The 20,671-nt window shown below is 39.9% G+C and overlaps 3 protein-coding genes across 4 annotated transcripts; 1 reads left to right on the top strand and 2 right to left on the bottom strand.

Moving 5' to 3' along the window:
- Positions 1–455: 455 nt before the first annotated feature.
- LOC111264063 (fatty acid CoA ligase Acsl3) lies at positions 456–9,983 on the top strand. The gene is made up of 5 exons (XM_022839644.2): positions 456–529; positions 1,937–2,120; positions 4,243–4,405; positions 4,588–4,791; positions 4,971–9,983. Exons 2-5 carry the CDS (start codon positions 1,939–1,941, stop codon positions 6,630–6,632), a joined length of 2,211 nt encoding a protein of 736 aa, XP_022695379.1. The 5' UTR covers positions 456–529; positions 1,937–1,938; the 3' UTR covers positions 6,633–9,983.
- LOC111264065 (uncharacterized) lies at positions 9,967–20,665 on the bottom strand. 2 transcript variants are annotated; one of them, XM_022839648.2, is made up of 6 exons: positions 19,877–20,665; positions 12,273–12,465; positions 11,818–11,983; positions 11,151–11,381; positions 10,654–10,782; positions 9,967–10,140 (listed from the first exon to the last, which is right to left on the bottom strand). In XM_022839648.2, exons 1-6 carry the CDS (start codon positions 20,173–20,175, stop codon positions 10,061–10,063), a joined length of 1,098 nt encoding a protein of 365 aa, XP_022695383.1. In that variant the 5' UTR covers positions 20,176–20,665; the 3' UTR covers positions 9,967–10,060. The 2 variants fall into 2 exon arrangements, with proteins under 2 accessions (XP_022695383.1, XP_022695382.1); XM_022839647.2 differs by having other exon boundaries at positions 9,967–10,782.
- Positions 13,386–16,190, bottom strand: Ahcy (adenosylhomocysteinase). Its single transcript, XM_022839646.2, has 3 exons — positions 15,918–16,190; positions 15,343–15,506; positions 13,386–14,525 (listed from the first exon to the last, which is right to left on the bottom strand). The coding sequence occupies exons 1-3, from the start codon at positions 16,015–16,017 to the stop codon at positions 13,479–13,481; spliced, it is 1,311 nt and encodes a 436-aa protein (XP_022695381.1). The 5' UTR covers positions 16,018–16,190; the 3' UTR covers positions 13,386–13,478.
- Positions 20,666–20,671: the final 6 nt, after the last annotated feature.

Genomic DNA, 20,671 nt, shown 5'->3' with positions numbered 1-20,671 from the left:
AAGCCCACTAAGCTTTCGTTGAATTGAATAGGCGATAACAGTGGGGGCGGAAGAGGACAGTATTCCTCATCGATAATCACAATGTGATAAATGAACTGCAATGATGTCGCTGATGATGCTAAAAATGATGACCGCGGCTCGATAGGTCGATTTTGAGTTATACGGATCGTACGAGGAGCGAGATGGAAAACCAAGCCAGCAGAGATAAAGGGGAAGTGGGAAAAGAAGGAGGAGGAGGAGGAGCAGACGAAAACGGATTATAGTGAACTTACATTTTTAAGGTGGCAAGCCTACCAAAGTGGAGACCATGGCAGCTAAAAGATCTGCGTCCGCAGAATAGCGATACAAACAAAGTCGTCATTGCTGCGACGTTTGCCTATCGAGACATCAAGTATCTTTATCCTCCCGTTAGATGCAGATAGATGTGAATGCAGTGATTTTTGTCTCCGAGCTATAGTTTTGTTGACGCCGCGTTCGCCGTGCCCCTGTTTTGAAATAGTCGCACTACAGCTTCTGACACTGCTCAAAGGTAATTGATCGGTTAAGTTAACAGTCATTGCGACTTATTGGTTGCTAACCAAGCATGGTTCAACAGCAATTCGACAGCCTGACTTACAGCACAAATGGTCTGGATTATAAGAGAACGGTAATACGCACTGATGGCTCAAAACCTCTTCGGTGTCTCTTGTTCGATCGGTGTTCGAGTTAGATAGTTAAAAAGCTAATGTCTAAAAATCGCTTATTGATATGACGTAGACAAGCTGTACGAAAAACAATGGTTGACGAAAATTAAATTGGGTAGAATCATTTATCTACGAACACCTTCGGTATGATGAAATTGTTTTGTCAGAAATAGTATAGCCCCTGTTCCAAAACCCAATCTACTAAGCAGTATGTAATCCCAATGAATAAATAGCTACGAGAAAAAACTGTGTAGCTGAACAGAATGTAGATGAGTTCCTTGAGCACATTATACTGGAAAAAAGTATCCCTAAGGTTTTTTCGATGAAGCACGCCAAGCTTGTAGTGGTACGCTCGCTCGCCTGCCTGCCTACCTGCTGTTAACTCACCTAGATTCAGAGCACGCAAAGGCGCGTTTAATATTTTGCAAGCGTTTAGATGTCAACGACGTTTAACAGTCCCTCGTTTTCCTGGAGAATAAACGTGGAGTAGCAAGAAACGTGCATAACGTTCTGGTAATAGGTGGTACCAATGCAGTGAAAGGCTTTTGGTTTCCAGGCTATAAGTCGTAGACGAACTAAGGAGCCTTTGAAACGATCGTCGTCTTAGGCGGAGCCGCAAAACCAATATTGACAATGATGTGGAAAGCTCGCATTGGAACTTGTGCTGAAGGATCGCACAATCCAGTTAGTAGAAGGAGTAGCTTCATACGAGTGATGTCTAGCCATTTTGAAAGATTTTTCAAAAACGGAAATGCGTACACCAAGGACGTACCAGCTTCGATGGTGGATTGGCTTATACACTACTAGTGTCGCGTATTTTTTGCCGAAAAACTCTCACTGCTTCGACTCTTAAATTCAGATCTAGCTATGGAGAAAAGACGTAAGAAGATTCAGTGCGAAGGCCCGTTCCGACGCCTAGGTCCAAAAAGGGTTTCTAATATGGGAAAAAACTGTGGTTTACGTAAGCATTATATCAAAGGAAACAACTACGAGTGTGCATACACAGTTGTCACTGATCCAACTCATCAATACTTGTAGACAGTTTAATGTCGACGGAACCGTTCGGATTCATTGTTTGCGGAGGTCGCCTTTGGATAATGAGCATAATGCATACATGTCATCTCGTTCTCTGTTCTAGTCCCATACAGAATGATTATATATATATTATAAATCATCCATCATGTTACATCGTATTAGTATAATGTATGTCCTAAATGTAACCTACTGTCTTTCATTTCTTTGATGGTTTACAGAGATGAGCGTTGGTGGCCCTTCAACCCCATCGGGTTCCTCACCCACTGCCAGCCAGGGTGGGTCGATCACACTCGCGCACCACGTAGCCATCGGAGCGATCAAAGCATTTAACTATGCCTACGATGTGCTTACGCTACCATTGTACACCATCGCCCAACAGCCCTGGCGGAAGTGGTACAACAGGTACGTTTACTTGTCCTAAAGCATGAGATAACTACAGCTTAGCTTACTACACAATCGACAATGGTAGAATTATATCAACTTCAAGTATCCCCTCAAGTCAGTGGAACGTGCTGATACGCTATTTAGTAATATACGTATAATGTTTACGGTATATGAGGATCTCTTACTATTAACAAATAATTTACACTATTATTGGAGAAAATAGTCACACAAAGATAGCATATACGTATATATTATCTGATTCTACAATGTCAATTAACTGGGATAGGTATACTGACGGGAATCGCGGGAACTCGGAAAGAAATCCTTGCCTTTGAGTACTAAGATATTCAGTCGGTCGGATCATCTACATCGTGCTGTTGAAGGCCTCGTCCGAAGGCTATATCAAAAAATCCCTAAATATCGATCCACTGCTATTTAAATGTAGGCCTGTAAAGGCTGACCGTAAGTCGATAGGAGCAGAGAGCTGTTGCTACGTGCCGAGTTAAGTAAACGCCAATGACAACTGTGGCGACATCGGTAGCTGTGTCAATAGGAAGTTTACAATGGCGATTTTTCAGCATGATTTTGACTTACTCGACCATTTCTATCTATCGACTTTAGACGACAGCGGGTAGCGTAGACGATACAAAGCAGTAATTATTCCAACCCTGAGATTTCTCACAAACACATTTTCTGCATCTTCGGAATATGGCATATGGAAGACAAATAGAAGTCATTTGTACCATTTGTAAGTATGCGATCGCATCCGGTAGTAACAGGCCTGTGCTGAGTCCCGTAAACAAGATCGGTACGTTGAGAAAAATCTTTGTATAAAAGATTTTTTTAATTTAAAAAAAAAAGTAAAATCTGTATAAGATTTTACCTTTTCTAGTAGTATAGTCATGTTTGATTGCAATATCTGCTTCACTGTTCATTAGATCAATTGTTACATAATAGACGTCCCTTTAGTATTGACACACTCATTTGCGAGAGGATCTTGTATTTACTCGTTTTCTTAGAAATACATCAGTAAACGTTTTAGGTCAATTCCGCTAGTTGAACTAATTACCCAAAGGCTCAGGTTTCTTACGGTTTATTTAGCTAAAGGCTGAATTCCACTCCGTTCTATACAAGCAACTGAGTACAAAAGACTAGTCAAAAGGAAAACGCTTTTCGTAAAGTAATTGGAAATACATTTTACATTAACCTAGTTTTTCGAATGAACATTGGGCGTTCAAATTATTTTCAGCTAAGTTTTCTAATCAAATAGATTTGTTTTGAGGTTAAAAGGCATAACTTACCTTTGCACAATTTCAGACTAGCCACTTTTATATGTAGTAACTTAACTTTCTACGATTAAACAGCTTTGCTTCCCAGTTATCTGTTAAGTAGCCTGGGCTAAGCTAAATCAGAGGTGACACAATGTGGCCTGACATTGTACGAGTCTAGGATTATAAAAGTAATTGGGCTGCAGTTTGTCACATTCAGATACAAACTACTATTTATTTAACAACAGCACCGAAATAATATTTATGGGAAATAAGATAAGCAGTGCTCATCATTTGTTATTCTGGGCTCCTTATCGCTGTGTGCGAATACCCTCGAACTATAGCTCCGTCTTAGCTTAATTACAAATAAACGCAAGTAGCTTATACTGAGTTACTTTCTTAATCAGAGTGGGAAACTACAAGACGCTTTATGCGGTCAAAAAATTACCTCTTCCAACCTTGTTATTTCTGTGACGATGCCAAATTATAGCCGATATTGTTTTACCTGTGTGAACGTCCATTGGCAGTGTGGCTCAACATTATTTACTATATGATTTCAGGGATTTTGGAAACAGGCATGAGTAATTTCTAAAGGACAAATATATTGTTTTTCTCTATTACTTATAGCTCTTCCTAAACATTTCCTGTTTTATTAAAAGTGATACACCATTGTTTATTGTACACTATTTCGGGTCACATATAGCGCCGCATGTCTGTTTAATGAGGTTATGGTTGATGTCTTAAACCGTTGACAGTGTTAAAAGTGGAGTAATCTACAAGAAAGGCGGTACCTTTTATACTAGCTTTCATAAAAATCATAACAAATAATACGTAAACGACACTACATCCATTTTATTTGTGTGCTATTATAGAACTCTGGTCTATTCAGAACTTCGTGGACCAGATTCATCAGGCCCGTATGTGCGCCGCGTGCTTCGGAATGGAGACATTTTCAACGGAGCAAAGACCGTAGACAAGATTACCCGAAATGCTATCGCAGCCTATCCCGACAAGCCATGTTTCGGTGCCAGAGAGGTAAATACTCGCAATTCTTTATTTTTATTTATCGCTATGTATTTCTCGAGAACGATAGTGTATTTGTCTTGACTTGTCTTATTTTTGGACGATTAGATCCACCATGTGTGAGCTGCCCATGTAACAATTTATTGTAGTTCAGGCATCTACCTAATTTCGATGATATTTGTTGTGTGGTTTAGGTATTTGGAGAAGAGATGGAGCAGCAGGCGGATGGCAAATCATTCAGGAAACTTATTCTGGGCGATTATAAATGGATTTCATACCGGGAAGTAGACAAACAGTTGGACCTAATCGGGAAAGCATTGATGTCGCTCGGGGTTCGCCCTCGTCAGAACGTCGTTATCTTAGCTGAGACACGAATGGAGTGGATGCTCACGGCGCAGGTAAAGTCGCTGCTAGAAGGGACAGAACGACAATAATATGCACAATACTCGTACAGATAGTATTTACCACAGATAAGTAGTATCTACGTTAAATATCCAGTATTATGATGAAAATATCATCGGAGAAAGCTCAACATTTATATTGTTTTTTTTTGTTTGCGGTTTTTCCGTTGTTTCAGGCCTGCCTGCGGCTGAATATCCCGGTTGTGACACTTTTTGCGACGCTCGGTGAGGACGGAATCATTCACGGAGTGAATGAGACAGAAGCGACGCATCTTGTCACCTCTCTCGATCTTCTACCGAAGGTTGTCAAAATACTCCCTCAAATGTCCTCGTTGACGCACGTCATCTACATGGAGAACCCGATCATGAAAACAAAGCCCTCCAGTCCGCCCGGCATCAACTTGATACCGTTCTCACAACTCGAGGTTATTGGAGCTTCAGCTGATAAAGAGCTGCAAGGAGAAGTTCCAGGACCTGACGACACCGCCATTATTATGTACACGTCCGGTTCGACAGGTGTTCCAAAGGGCGTCATGATCGCACAATCGAACATTGTGGCCACAGCTCGCGGGTTCGCAACCATCGTTCCTGAAACGCTCGATGACAATGACGCATACATAGCTTATCTTCCACTGGCCCACGTACTTGAGCTGGCTGCAGAGCATTTGTCACTTGCATTGGGTTGTAAGATCGGCTATTCATCACCGTTGACACTTACGGACAAATCCACCGGAATTAAGAGCGGACAGAAGGGCGATGCGGCCTTGCTTCGGCCTACCATTATGGTATCAGTCCCGCTTGTCCTTGACCGAGTGCGAAAGGCCATCACGGAGGTCGCTGATTCGAAGGGTCCTTTCTCCAAGATGTTCTTCCGCCATGTTGTGGCTTATAAGAACTTTTGGGTAAGGCTGGGCTATCGAACGCCGCTTATAGACAGGCTCGTTTTTAACAAAGTAGCGGCACTACTTGGTGGCCGCATGCGTGTTATTGCCACCGGATCGGCTCCCTTATCTGGAGATACCCACGATTTCGTGCGAAATGCGCTTGACTGCGCAGTCGTGCAGGGTTACGGGTTAACTGAAACAGCAGCCGGGGCTGCCATTATGGAGGTCTGCGATCAGTCTTGCGGCAAAGTTGGCGCACCGCTGGTCGGTGTAGCCGTTAAACTGGCCGACTGGGATGAAGCGGGCTACCACGCACTGGACAACCCTCCACGCGGCGAGATCGTCGTCGGGGGAGACACTGTCGCTAAAGGGTACTACAAGAACGACGCTCTTACTCGTGAAGTATTCTTTGAGGAAAACGGAATCCGCTGGTTCTATACGGGTGATATTGGCGAAATGTGCTCAGATGGTTCAATTAAGATTATCGACCGTAAGAAGGATCTCGTCAAACTGCAGTATGGCGAGTACGTCTCGCTTGGTAAGATCGAAACCGAGTTAAAAACCTGCCCAATTGTGGACAACATCTGTGTTTATGGCAGCTCCTTCCATACGTATCTCGTGGCGCTAGTCGTCCCAAATCGTAAAGTACTATTACAGCTGGCCGAACAATTGGGCAAAAATAGCGAAGATTCGCAAGAGAATTTCACAGCTATGTGTGAAGATGTTGAAATGGTACGAGAGGCGACGGCATTGATTATAGAGCACGCACGTGAGGCACAGCTAATTAAAATGGAAATTCCTACGAAGGTAAAGCTGTGCCATGAGGACTGGCTGCCGCAGAACGGACTCGTGACCGCGGCGTTCAAGATCCGCCGGAAGCAGATTCAGGATTTCTACCAGGAGGCCATCGACTCGCTCTACTCCAAGAGGCACGCCAACTCAAAGTCCACTTAGATGTACTAGCGAGCCTTAGCAGGCCCCATGTTAAATCCCATTTAGGGAAAAACAGGTAGAAAAGATGCAGGAGCGCATAATTGAATCAGAAAGCTAAGAAGTAGAAGAAAAAATAGCTTCACAATAATATAAACGAGCATACTGAGGACAGTCACCTCCCTGTAACTGAGCGATACAACAACCGCAGCAGCCACAGCAGAATCATCTGCAATGGTTTTTGTAAAGGCGTTTGCAGCAAAAAACCTGTGTGTGGCACGCCCTGAATTTAACACATGCTCTACCGTCAGAATGTTTCCTTCAGCAGTATAAGTGAAAACAAAGAAAAACAAACTAAGAAAAAAATTAAACAAGATGAGGGCGGGAGGTGCCGGCCTGAAAGCCACGCACACGTATTCACAAAAACACGCAGCAACAGTGACACACATACACACTCACTCCCTAACAAGAGAACTCTGTTGCTAAGAGGAAAGGCGAATTCATTTAAGACCGTTGACGAACACCTTTCCTCAACTTACGTCTGTTCATTCGTAATATGATTATGTATTCGGGAAGGTTATCGGCGGATTCAACTGGGAACACGGAGTATATATTCTACCAAAAAGAGGGGGCCATACACATTGGAACGGGGGTTAATCGCCATGGATTTGCTGAGAGCCAGGCTGAAAGGGCAGGGTTGAAAAAACAAGACAAGCAATGGAGAACTTTGTTCGATTACTGTGTGGAGCCATTTATAAGAGATCAGGTATTGGACGTTTGGCCGCGGTCGCTGCTATTTTCTCACGCTACCGCACTCAATTTTACACCGTTTATTGTTCGCCAGTATAGGAACTTCAGGACAATTATTGATAATGACTGCACTGCTTAGCGTTACGCTTGCGTTATTATAATAAGGCAATATCATAACTTATTGCGCTTTTTTTGAAATTGCGCAAATGAATCGAGCCGCAACATAGAATTATTAGCGTAGCAATCAATTCGTATTAGAGGCCATTGCGGCTGAAATATGTCATGCGAATATTACATTATTATAGTACATATCAGTCGGTTTGTTTAGAGGAACAACAAAGTTTTCTTGTTTGTTATTACTAATAGCTGCAAAGCCGAACGCGGTACCGTGCATAGGCATTTACACAGTCATTGCTACTCTAACAACTACAATGAGTCTTTTGAATACACTGTTCATGTTGGGTCCAGCTTTGTACATTATGTTTTAATATATATTTTTGTATCTACCATATACAATTCCGTTGAATCTGCTTCAATTACCAATGGATTATTAACGAATGATTACCATTAATGGGTACAGTTAATTTATTAATTTTTAGGGTTAATTGTATAGGGATGCATGTACGATTTACGATTTACGAAGATTTCTAAGAAGAAAGCTAAAAGGGTAGTTAGAAATAGATTGGGGAAAACGCCGCGCTGGTAGCGAGTGAATGGGATGGGTGGAGGAACGCGGGAAATATAAATAAATGTCGGAATCGCATAAGATTATGTAACCAATCGGTTAAAGAAATGGCGAATGAAAATAAAGATGGAATAAACGGTTTTAAGCGATAATGATTGATACAAAAGAAGAATGATGAAATGATAATGGTAACAACAACAATGTTAATAAGATATTATACCTAATCGTAATAAATAATAGTCATAGTGGAACGTTTAGCTAACAAACGCCTAGGTGTTATGTGGTTGATTTATATCTATGTTAACGCAAATAATGAAAAAAGTGAAAGACGTGTTCGTATATACAGGATATATATACGACCTAGTATATTTACACAGCAAAGCGACTGGCTCTTAAATGAAATTTAATCATCATTATCCTTAACAATAGCTATAAATGTATTAATTATATTCTAATTACTACCCTTATGCTTATTGTTTTTTCAGGAATTTAGATAAAATGTACTATGATATTAATAGTATTATTAACATCGAAGTGACTGCGGCAGACAGCCAGTATATCACATCTATATACACGTACACACCTTTGTGGGTCGCCTTCGGGATATACATACATAGAAAAAGAAAACATTGGCAACAAAAGTTTACTGGGTGAGCAAAAGCGGAAGCTATGAAAGGCGACTGAATCGATGCGCCGGACAGACACATGTGTGATGATTAGGTGATCTTAAGGCGGGCTAACTGATTACTAGGCATAACTGCAGCAGTTTGATCGGATGAACACGATATAACAGAGGGGAAAAAAATGTTGCCTGACCAGGAAATAAATGTAGCGCGGGAAGATATACACTGTCCGACCATCTGAGAAGCTGGATTTGCTTAACGGGGGCTTGCGGTTTTTTTAGAGGATTTTTGGAGTTTCCGGCAATTGTAGACCACTCCTGAGAACGTAACCAGATCATAAAAGAAGTAGGAGGTACAGAATGGTTGATGATGACGCTTTGACACAAATTAAAGATAAGCAAGGAAGGCGGCCATATAGGATAACATAAAGAGAAATATAGAACGATTTCACGGAAGTTGTTGATGAGGAGCGGGGACGGGTAACGTTAAAAAATCATATTCCCTTCCTCGAGTCAGTTGTACATAGGTAGACACGAAAAGAAAGAATATTTTGAGGGTCAATAAGTAAGCTGGAAGATGAGCCGTCTATCTAAGCTAAAAATAAGCTTGAGGTCGGAGATGGCGCAGAACTCATGCAAAACTTAACTGCAAACAACTGCAGTTAACTTTTCAAGGTTTTCAAGTTTACCATGCGTATATGACATGGACCACGAACTAAATAATACGTAAAGTAAATATACATTAATAAGGAAATAAAAGAGAAACTAGGCGCAGTTCTACCGAGTGAAATGTGGGGTAAAGAGAGGAGGGACAAAGAGGAGATCGGAAAAAAAAAAGAAAACTTTTGTATTGGGGCTTAACGGTTACGCTACTGTGAGGTCCAATAACAAAAATCTTAAGTTGTCGTGTTGGATCGATATAAGAGTGATTAATGGGGCGAAAAATTATGCGGAGATGAAAGATTATACGGAAACTACGGAAAAGGATTGCAAAGTTACGTCTCTACTAACTAACGAGAAACTACTAGAAAGGCGCTAGAAGTCTTACAAACCATGTTACACTCAAAGCTAGCTGAATAAGCGATAATTGTTTTGGATCCTATTACGTATTACGTAACTACAGAAATCTTCAGCAGCACCCAGCAAGTGATGAGTTTCGAAAAGTTGATGAATAGAACCAGCATTAAGAATCAAAATGACTAAGAAAAACGTCACGGCCCTCGCGTTGCTCATAATAACAAAATAAAACCAACAACAACAACATTCAATGTATATAATAAAAACGAATATACCGTAGACGATTTGTTTCAAAAAGTAATGCCTTTCATTTATTTCGTCGCTAAACTTCTGCTGTATTAGATTCCTATATATTATAATATATAGAAATCTACTGGATCAGAACTTTTCAGCTCGATTTAATAATTCGGAGACCGAACCGGGATTGCATGTGAGTTGGAGAGTTACTGGCCTTTTGACTAAATTAGATACAAATAGAGTTACATAAGAATTTTACCAATTAGATTCTCTCTGAAATAGCTGAAGAAACATTTTGTTAAAACTGGCAACAAACAAAGACGCACTGAAAACACCAATCATAGCGCGAGGAGCTTTTGGACACCAAGGCTATCGCTGTGTCGTGTGCCCCTTAAAATTAAGGCAATATGCCGAAGCAATAACTGGTCATCGGTAACAGCCAAACCTCATTTTCAGAGGGGTAGTAAGTAATTATTATTTCGATGATCTGATTCGATATAAAGCTTCTCCATCGGAACCGTAAATTGTATTCCGTATCCTATATGTACCATCTGAGAAGTGTTCGTCGGCGATGGCTGCTCTTGGCGGTTGTTTATATTTTAGAACCATTGGTTTATTTTCATCTGACTTTGCTAGATCCTTCTTTCTAGGCTTTTTCTGGGTTCGTCTGCCTTCTACCTGTGGAAGCTCTTTATGGCCAGCGATATCTTTAAATTGACCTAAACTAATATTACCCTTTCCACTGAACTCGTTCACAAATTCTATCCTGAAGTTCTTTGGAAGATCGAGTGTGGTGGCTGCTTCAGGGTCATCCTCACAGTCTTCGCGTATATATTTCCTACTGAGTCGGTAAGCTATTTTTTCTGCAAGTAGCACAAATAAGTATATACAGCGTGTTAAAACCGCTATCACAAAACAGAAGCCAGAATGTTTTTTGGATTAGATAAAATTAGACCAACTAGCACCTACTGCAGCTGTTTTCGACAGTTTACCTGCTTTTTTCCATTATAAATTGATTTATTAAAGATCTATTAAACATCAAAGTATTTGCAAACAACTTTCGTAACTTTTCTTTATAGACTTGATGTTTTGATGCATTCAGACGGCTGATTTTGCGATATTCTGATATGTCAAATCCTCCACAGCTTCTTTAATCGACCAGATGTGACCTAATAAAAGGTACTCGTGTGTACAAATAATTGTTAAAAACAAAAACCAAGAAAAAACATACCAGATTTATTCGGCTTATCATCCGAACGATGCTGAATGATTATCTCTTCTTTTGATGTTTTCTGGTCTTCGGATTCTTCTTGTTTTGAGCCAAGAAGGAGTTTGTACTCCTGAAGCATTTTGTAATGTTCTCCGTTCTGGCCAATCCTTATTGGCACACGGATACCTGCAGTTGCCGCTGGCCTTGGAAATTCGGAACTGCCTGACTTAAATGCTTCATACTGTAGCTTATCTGTAATAATACATGTTTTTAAACTTTATACAATAATTTGTTATTGCTTGTTTCTATTACGTACAGAACATTGATGTTTGGTCCTAACGGTGGATCAGCAAGCTTTCTGGTCAGATACAAGTTTTAAAAAGAATTGTTATGGTCTGGTGGAAGAAATCTAAAAATGGAAGACTGGCTATCCTTCTAAATATCTGGCCGTTATAGACTCGCGCCAACGAGGGAGATGACGTCCTTTATAAAAAAAAAAGTTTTGGCTTTATAAAGCTGAACCTCCTGTAAACTGGATTTGTAATCGCATAAATATAGTAAATAATAAAAGTAATAATTTTTTTATTGATTTAATTGACTCGCTGCCTTTTATTCTTTTTAAAGTATTATAATGTAATCTACACATCGTAGCGAATCAATTTTTACACAACCATAGTTGGAAATTCACCTCCAAGGTAGAGCTCAATTGTCTTCTTGTGTAATGTGACAGATCCTTCCTCTGGGCAGTGTCCCGAATACTTAATTTTCTTAAGTAACTTCCATCTGAGATCAACTTCAGCATCATGCTCGGCGATTTTGTTCTTTTCAATAAGGAATTTACTCTTCAGCAATCTCTAAAAGTATTAACACACCAAATCCACTGCTAGAAGCGTGAGAATTAGCAATTTATGCTTTATGCTTTTCACAAAGATTATCGGATTTCTAACAAATATATAAATACATCTTTCTTGAATTGCTAGTTTCATATTATAAATTATTTTTTCTATATTTTACACTCTTCCATCTCACCCGCTGCCGGGTAACCTAGGTTAATTCTTGATCTATAGAGATTTTTTTCCTCCAATCAACCAACTTTGTATATCAATCCTAGGTACCTACACTTCTTTGCTAAATAAAATATACCTTTGCTCCTATAGCACTTATTGGAAATTCCTCTGCGATTTTTGTTGGAGTCCATTCTTCAGGATTCTTTCGATGAAGGTAAATAATTTGTTGTTTAGCTGCCCAGTGCAGTAAGTTGCTCTCAGGAGGATGAGGATTTTCCTCTTTTTTCATTAGAATTTTCTTTATCCGGTGACGCTGCTCTCGTTCTTCTCTGGATTGGTGGTCATCAGATGACGTCCGGTGGTGGTTGTACAGTCACATGAAACAAGGCAAGGTTTAAAATAAACTAAGACAATTGACCTGAAGGTCCATATGGGGTGGCTCGTGAACAGGGAATTTGATACTTTTAAACGCTATTCGATCGCTAAAGCCGGTACTTACGACACTCCAAAAGACTATTGACCAATATACGGAAAGTTTTCGTAAGTGCTCGATTATGGACAATACTGCAAAACTATCTTAGTAGGATGCAAAATCAGGAGGGCACATGAGGTCGGACGTATGCAAAGCCGGGTAGTGCACATATCCGATTTTTCAGTAATAACAGACTTCCGAAAGTTGCGAAACTGTCCTAATCGAGGATTGGCAAGGATCGTCGGGCCGTCTTTCATTATCACGAAAGTAACAAAGGTGTAATTCTTGTTCCTAAAAAAATATCGCATCTAATTCCGTAAATTAGCCCGGGGATACTCTGCATTTGTAATAATTTGAATTCAACAGATAATTTGTAGTTCAACATAAAAATTGAGTACGTAAACCTGTGTAACTTGACATATTTGTTTTCGTTTTCTACCCTTAAGGATATATTCCTTTGTATGTCACTGGCTAGTGTATTTCAACCGTTGCTTAGATTTCCAGCTTTGTCTTAATATGTAATAACAACTTGCTCTCGATAGTACTCCCCCATCTTTTCTCCTGCTGTTTTATCGTTTCTTATATCTCCAGCTCTTCTGATCTCCGGCTCAAACTACTAAATAGTGCATATTTAACTTTATTGGATAGTCGAACAGTATAGGTTCATCAAAATCAAAAACATTTAAGGTTCAATATCAAAACACTCCCAGATCTTCAATCACATCCAACAGACGATGATTCTTACACGTTCATTCATTAATAAATACACATTACACATCTGTTAAATACCACCTGTATTTATTATGTCATGCGCTGCAATCTATACATCTCTGTATCGTAGAGTCGTTGGTACTGCTTTTTTGTTGAGCTTTAATACCGATAGTGGTCGGGCTTGTACGGCCCGCCAACAGGAACATCAATATACTCAGCCTGATCCGGCGTCAGTTTTGTCAGTTTTACACCCAACTTATCGAGATGAAGACGGGCTACTTCTTCGTCAAGTTTTTTGGGCAACATATATACACCAACTGGGTAATTCTTGGGTTTAGTCCACAGCTCGATCTGAGCAAGTACCTGATTTGTAAAAGAGGATGACATTACGAAACTGGGGTGACCAGTCGCGCAGCCTAAATTTACCAGGCGTCCCCTTGCCAATAGAATGATGTGTTTGCCGTTCTTAAGTGTGTAGCAGTCCACTTGAGGCTTGATCTCAATTTTCTCTTTAGCATTCTGGTCCAGCCATTTAACATCAATTTCAAGATCAAAATGTCCAATATTGCAAACAATGGCATCATCTGGCATTTTCTCGAGGTGCTCGCCTCGAATAACGTCGCGACATCCTGTACACGTGACAAAAATATTGCACCGACTGACTGCGTCCTCAAGCGTTGTCACTTCGTAACCTTCAAGAGACGCCTGAAGTGCGTTGATTGGATCGACCTCTGCGACGATTACACGGGCACCGAAACCGCTCAAAGACTGAGCGCAGCCTTTACCCACGTCGCCGAAACCTGCGACGAAAGCAGTTTTGCCTGCCAGCATGATGTCAGTGGCACGTTTAATACCATCCGCTAAAGACTCCCGACATCCGTAAAGGTTGTCAAACTTGCTTTTTGTTACGGAGTCATTCACATTGATGGCGGGCACCTTGAGTTCGCCTTTTTTCAGCATGCGGTACAGGTTGTGCACGCCAGTTGTCGTTTCTTCCGAGATGCCTCGGATGTCCTTAAGGTATTCAGGATGCTTCTTGTGTACAATATTGGTGAGATCGCCACCATCATCGAGGATTAAGTTCAACGGCTGGCCGTCCTTGAAAATGAGCGTTTGCTCAATGCACCACTCGTACTCCTCGTCAGTTTCCCCCTTCCATGCGTACACTGGAACGCCACGCTTGGCCATGGCAGCCGCTGCATGATCCTGTATATAAACATATAAAACAAATTAATTTCTTGCGTACTCCAGAACACCACACTCAGAGCCATGGCAGTCGCTGCATAGTACTGTTTACGACAACATCTAATTAAGCGGAATAGAAACCCCGTTTTTAAAGGATATAATTTCTAATCTACTTAAGCGGAACACAGGGCAACCAACACTCAGTGAATGATATATTATGACGACTGACGATTGACTCGTACAAGGAACTAAAAAAACTTCAGCTATGCTCCGTTCTCTAGTAGTATTTATCACATGTAACTGTAGGATAGCGTTTTATTCTATGCATATTAAGTTCCCTCAATTCAGTATTGATTGACTCGTCAACACAGAACGCCACCTTCTTGAATCCGGCTACCCTCTTTAGGCGGCACCGACGCCCCTTAATATTAATTCCTTTTCACAAAACCTTTTTACTTTACCAAAGAGCACCCAAACATAGCCGCGTAGACAGACAGTCTATCTAAGTGCTACTAATGCCGGTAACAATAGATATAGATGACAATATAAGAATAGAACGTAAGATGTAGACGAATGGAGTCCAGTCTGGACTTGCTATAAACAATGGCTAGTTATCTCCGAAATCCCACTAAATTATCGGCATTTTTACAGATTACACGGTTCCTACTTCTCCATGATTTCGTGGATTTGGTAGAATGTTCGTGTGAGTCCTGTGTTTTTCACTATACTCGACAATCGTTATCATGAGTATTTAATTTGGTATTCACTGACGTGCATGGACAACAGATATTACGCTTTAAGTAATATCTATAAAAATAAAGTTTTTAATTTTACCTACCTGAGTGGAATAGATGTTACAGCTAGACCATTGAACCTCCGCACCTAGTTCGAGAAGAGTTTCGATAAGAACCGCCGTTTGAATAGTCATATGAAGACAGCCCGCGATCCTAGCTCCCTTCAATGGCTTCTCGGCGCCGTACCTCTGACGTAAAGTCATCAGCCCTATATTCGAAAACAAAATATTGATGTAAGCCTTCACTTTTAGTTACTGTGCATGAGGCTCAATAGGATGCTACTCTAAAATCTTGTTGCCTTCGAGAACGGTGTTGTTATGATATTATTTATGAATTATGTCAGCTACGCAGTTTATAGTTATATATAATGAAAAATCGAAATTAGCCCCGTTTATCGGGAAACGCTGAATTAATTATTATTTATTAAAGAAAAAACCTAATCAACCAAGAACTCTAACGTTTGGTTTCTTCATAACGCTTTCGATTACGTTATATAAATTTCGATTACGCTCGTATGTCTATCGCAGCGAATGGAAATTAGATATGAGTGCAACCGCATATCTAATTTCCATTCGTTAAAATCGGCAACTAATGTAGAAACAAAAAAAAACATATTTACCGGGCATCTCGTTTTCAGCCAAAGTAATTTCCTTGCGGCCCAACTCCGCAAGTTCGATGTTGGCCACTTTGTACGGAGGTTTTGATGCGGCTGGGGCCATTGTTATATCAACGAGTCAAATCACAACCTACGGAAATACGCGAATGCAGCTCCGCACAATTTATGTATTTACTCTTACGCGTTTCACACGTGTTTTGTACGAGAACCGGCTCGCTGCCGGCTCGCTAGGAAGAATGCGTGATGGTCCCAAAGGAAAGGGCGATCCGAGCGCGCGAATATTTGAATCTACCATTGCGTGTGACATACATCAACATCGGTGTAGCTTCGTAACCGTAATTATTTCTTACTGATAACTTTTGTGCTCAGCTAACGAATAAAGGTAGGCAGTCCAGTATTGTTAGCAAAAAGTATATGCTGTGCAGTGAATATTGTCGGGAGGCATAAAAACCCGCCGATTGTAAGAAATCATCCACTATGCTAAAAACATGACTTGTGTTACTTAAGGGAGATGCTTACATTTTATTAATAAACTTGTAATGTTTCTAAGTGAATAAATCAAGGCTGGAATCGAAGTCTCTCATATTCTCTCACTAAGATTGCTTAAATTTTAATACCAGTATTAGTACCCAAAAGTTCATATAACGCCGAGATGAAAAATTGAGAAAAAATGAAGCTCAGAGTAATATTTTGTAATAACGTTTTAAGGCAAGCTGGACCAAAAAGCCTTTACCGATTTGGATCTACATGAATAATCCATATAGTGGAAGCGTAATCTTAGGCTCCGCAGATATATTCTTCTATAATGTTAAATTTATCAGCAAGCTCTGCGCCACGCTCAGTAGGATATCGTTGAAGACAATTCGTGTGGAGAGTGATGACACCTCTCTGTATCACACCGAGTATAAAATACGCATCCATGTTAGCATCGCTGCGTGAACTTCAGCCAACACAACAATGGTTGGCTTTAGCACATACTGAAAAGAAATGACGCTGGCTAACCGATATCACAGAGTTACTTAGAACTTGACGCTTTATTTAATGGCCTTTTCTCAAAAACTTATTGGGCCGACTTCAGCAAAAGACACTCTTAAGCATTGTAATATCGTATCGCCATATCGACTCTATGGAGTTTGTTAAAACACAACGTTAGAAGGCAAGCGATTTGGGCGGTGAAGATTTTGTCAAAAGGAGAGGTGTTGTCACAGGGGCGCACACTGACGTTCACTTTTAGTAGTACATCGGGATGTATATATACATATATAAATGGTTTTAAGTTATTCTATAAAACATGTCGTCAATCGCTACGTTAATCCTTAGAATAAAAAACAATAATAGGCAGATTATATACAAATCACAGAAGTTCATTTTTAGGATAGATACGATTATATGTGAGGCGTATGGAAAATATATGCGTCATTAACTTGTTCTAAAGTAAATCTGTTTAAGTGGTGATAGGTAACTAATAACCTTTCACTCAACAATTATTGAATGATCTATACGATGGAGTGACTTTGTATCACTGATGCTGGTTGATCGCGTCGTAAGTGGTAAATTTAATAAAATCAATAACAGATGTGTCAGCATAAGTCAATTAAAAATAAGTGGTTAAGTGCCTATAGCTACCTTCAGTCTCGCAAAGAAAAATGTTAAATCGCATATGTTCAATGAAATGGCGGCATATAATTAACGAAAATAACGTATGTTAGTTCCAGCTTTGGTGGGTGACCACGATGCGCGCACTATCTGCCGGACCGAACGATTTATGAGAGGCCTCTTAAAGAAACAGGCACTTCTGGTAAATAATCCGTTCGCTACACACTGTTTGCCGCATGCACTTGTGTCGTTAATGATACGATACAATATTTATCTATCTATGTTTGTTATTACAAGTCCATAGATTTAACTTTTGGTGGTTTACTTTCTTGTAGCCCACCAGAATAAAATAAGGCATAGCATTTACGAGGATTAGGCTTTCTATTTGAGAGAGAATATTTATGGATAGACTGATTTGAATTTATTTCTAAGGGTTTCTGACCGCGGTCTAATCACCCGTAACATCACTATCGCCTTTTTTATTGCAATTTCATATAACATCTTAGATGTGGATATTATAAAATAGAATTGCTGCTTCGTAGTATCGAATGGCTCAGTAATCAGCTCCAGCGCTAAATGCCTTTATACTTTGAATCAATGGATGTAAAAACGTTACTATATGTGATCATGCGACGGGGATTGGCACCGCTGAGGTCGCGCAGCCTGAAGAAAGTGGAACTTATTCCTTGCATTTCTAGACTGCATATGCGCGTAAAAGCTATCTTGTTTTGCCGGACACGAAAAAAAAACATTTACCTTACATGATAATTGTCTAGCGTAAAATGAATATACAATTGAAGTTTACAACAACAGCTCAGTTTCAAGAATGGGAGCATCCGCGATGCTCGAATTCTTTCTAGATTATCAATTGTAAGCAGCGGGGTGATATCAAGGTGTTTTTGCAGTGGCAAATATGACGTAACGTCTAAAGCGATTTACCCACCACTCGTTGTCCTACAGTCACGAGAACAATACGGTGTCTATTGCACCGAGTAGCTGACATCAAAACCTGGAGCACCTGAAAACTCAAGGCGCGATTGCCATGTTCCTTCGCTGGACGGCTACAGCGTTAGGAGAGGGTTTAGGAAAATCGCCTATATATCCTCAATTTTCTAGTTACCTTCAAATACGTCAAAATGATATCAAGGTAAAGTGCCTCTTTCGAGTTCTGACGTTATCGGGCTGCACTGCTACTTTTAGCGTCCAAAACTTTAAAAACGGATTTCGAGATCGAACTGTTGTCATAGGTCATGCTAGAAACGGATCTTCCAAATTTTGCAAAATGCAGTTATTGTGTCGTCCATCATAGTACACTAACTGTGTTTGAGCGAAATTTATACAATTTGTCACAATCGTCTATAAAGTAATGGTTTTTTAGAAATTTTTATAACATATAGACAATTATTTTTCAAATTTTCCTTAGACTTCAGTTTGCTCCAAAGTCTGGAGTTACATTAGAGATTTCTCTGGGTGTCTAATTTCTTTAAATGGCTACACGTTACCGACATTAATTAACGCTTGCATTGCTTAGGGCTTGCGAACCCAACAACTACAATTTGGCTAATTATTTTCTTCCTTTGTATAATAACGTAATAGCATATATATATATATATATATATGCAGGAATTAGTGTCAGAGGCGTGGAGCCAAGATATTAATTTTTAAGATTTTATTAAAAAATTTGTTTTTATTTATTGAATTTGTTCTTTACAGAAATTCCGGCACTAACTTAAAGTTTAGTGTAATTTTCGTGTAATTTTTAGTAGTAAATAATAGAAAACGCTAAATTGTGAAGTAAAAAAAAAAACGTATGAAGTAAACGCTTAAATTCAGTGAAAACATCATAGAATCAAAATAAGTATAGATCTCTTAAGGAAAAACGACTTCATGGCTAGAATTGGAAACGATGAATTGCTAGAACGATGAGTAGAACCAGCTCAACCGCTCGGTTAGTTTGAGAACAATTCTTAATATTTTCAAAACCCCTTTCCAGAACGCCGGTGGAATGTCGGAATGGAAATTGTTTAATAACGCTTCTTGAATGCGTCATTATTGAAAAGATTAATTTACAGTGTTCGTACTGGTAGTTTATATCTGTATGCATTAAGCAATGCAACATATCTTACATGTTGCATCTCTTAATATTAGTTTTAACCAAACAAAAAAACTTTTTTTTTGCCACTTACACCAGTAATTTCGAGAGGTCAGCTTTTCGCAAGAAATAATCGAAGTGTTCAAGTTGGCTAATTCGACTGCAATACATAAGCGAATTCTATTCAGCACACAAATCTCAACACAAATATAAATCGATAATTGTTTGTCATGCATAAAACGAACCCCCAAATATTTAACTATATTGAACTCACTCGGCTACCGCGTCGTAAAGCTCAGACAGTTGCCCAAACATCTCCTCGGGGTCCTCTTGTCCATAATCCCAGTCAACCACTTGTTGTCGCTTTAGTCTATCGGCTTGCTTTTGGAGATGCGGTAACGTTATACTTTCTACGACTGACACTTTCCTGCCCTTCACATGGGCTTTCACGTACCGAGTCTTCATATGTTTCCACCGAATGTTGAAGATAATCGTTGTCGATGAAACTGGTCGCCACAAACTGGCTTGAAACATAACCCGAGCTGAAGCTAGTGGCCCTGAGAATGTGCCCATGGGTTATGCTGTATGTTTAGTATCTAACAAAATAATAAAGTCAGCGTGCAACTATAGTGAAGCTATTACGATTGGACTTCAAATAGCTTTTGTCTAGGTGCGCATTTCCAGCGCAGAAAACAGGCACACAGCGTGTTCGAATCGGAAGTCGTGTGACCAGGATAAGGTCTACCCGATGGTCAATATCAAAACATGGTTTATTTTTTACGTTGTAAGTATGCAGAATAATTCCGTCGTTTGTTGCTGCTCGCGCATTTCAGCACACCTAGAATTTTATGCTTTGAATGATGTTTTATCACACCTAGATGCTTATTTAACGTCAGACAGCCATTTAGCTCTGACTGCTATCTGCATTACTCTTAAAGGCTGCAACGCATCTAGAGATTCATCCGCTGCTTTTCACATGTCTCTTTCCCCTTTATGTAGACATCTACAAAACACCTGCTCCGTATCTGTTTTTGTAAGCCATCTACTGTCAGACTCTTTCCACCAATTG

Source organism: Varroa jacobsoni, unplaced genomic scaffold, assembly GCF_002532875.2.
Source record: "Varroa jacobsoni isolate VJ856 unplaced genomic scaffold, vjacob_1.0 scaffold_815, whole genome shotgun sequence".
In the NCBI taxonomy this organism is placed as follows: domain Eukaryota; kingdom Metazoa; phylum Arthropoda; class Arachnida; order Mesostigmata; family Varroidae; genus Varroa; species Varroa jacobsoni.
The sequence above is the reverse complement of the archived record's forward strand: the minus strand, read 5'-3'. Positions and strand labels throughout refer to the sequence as shown.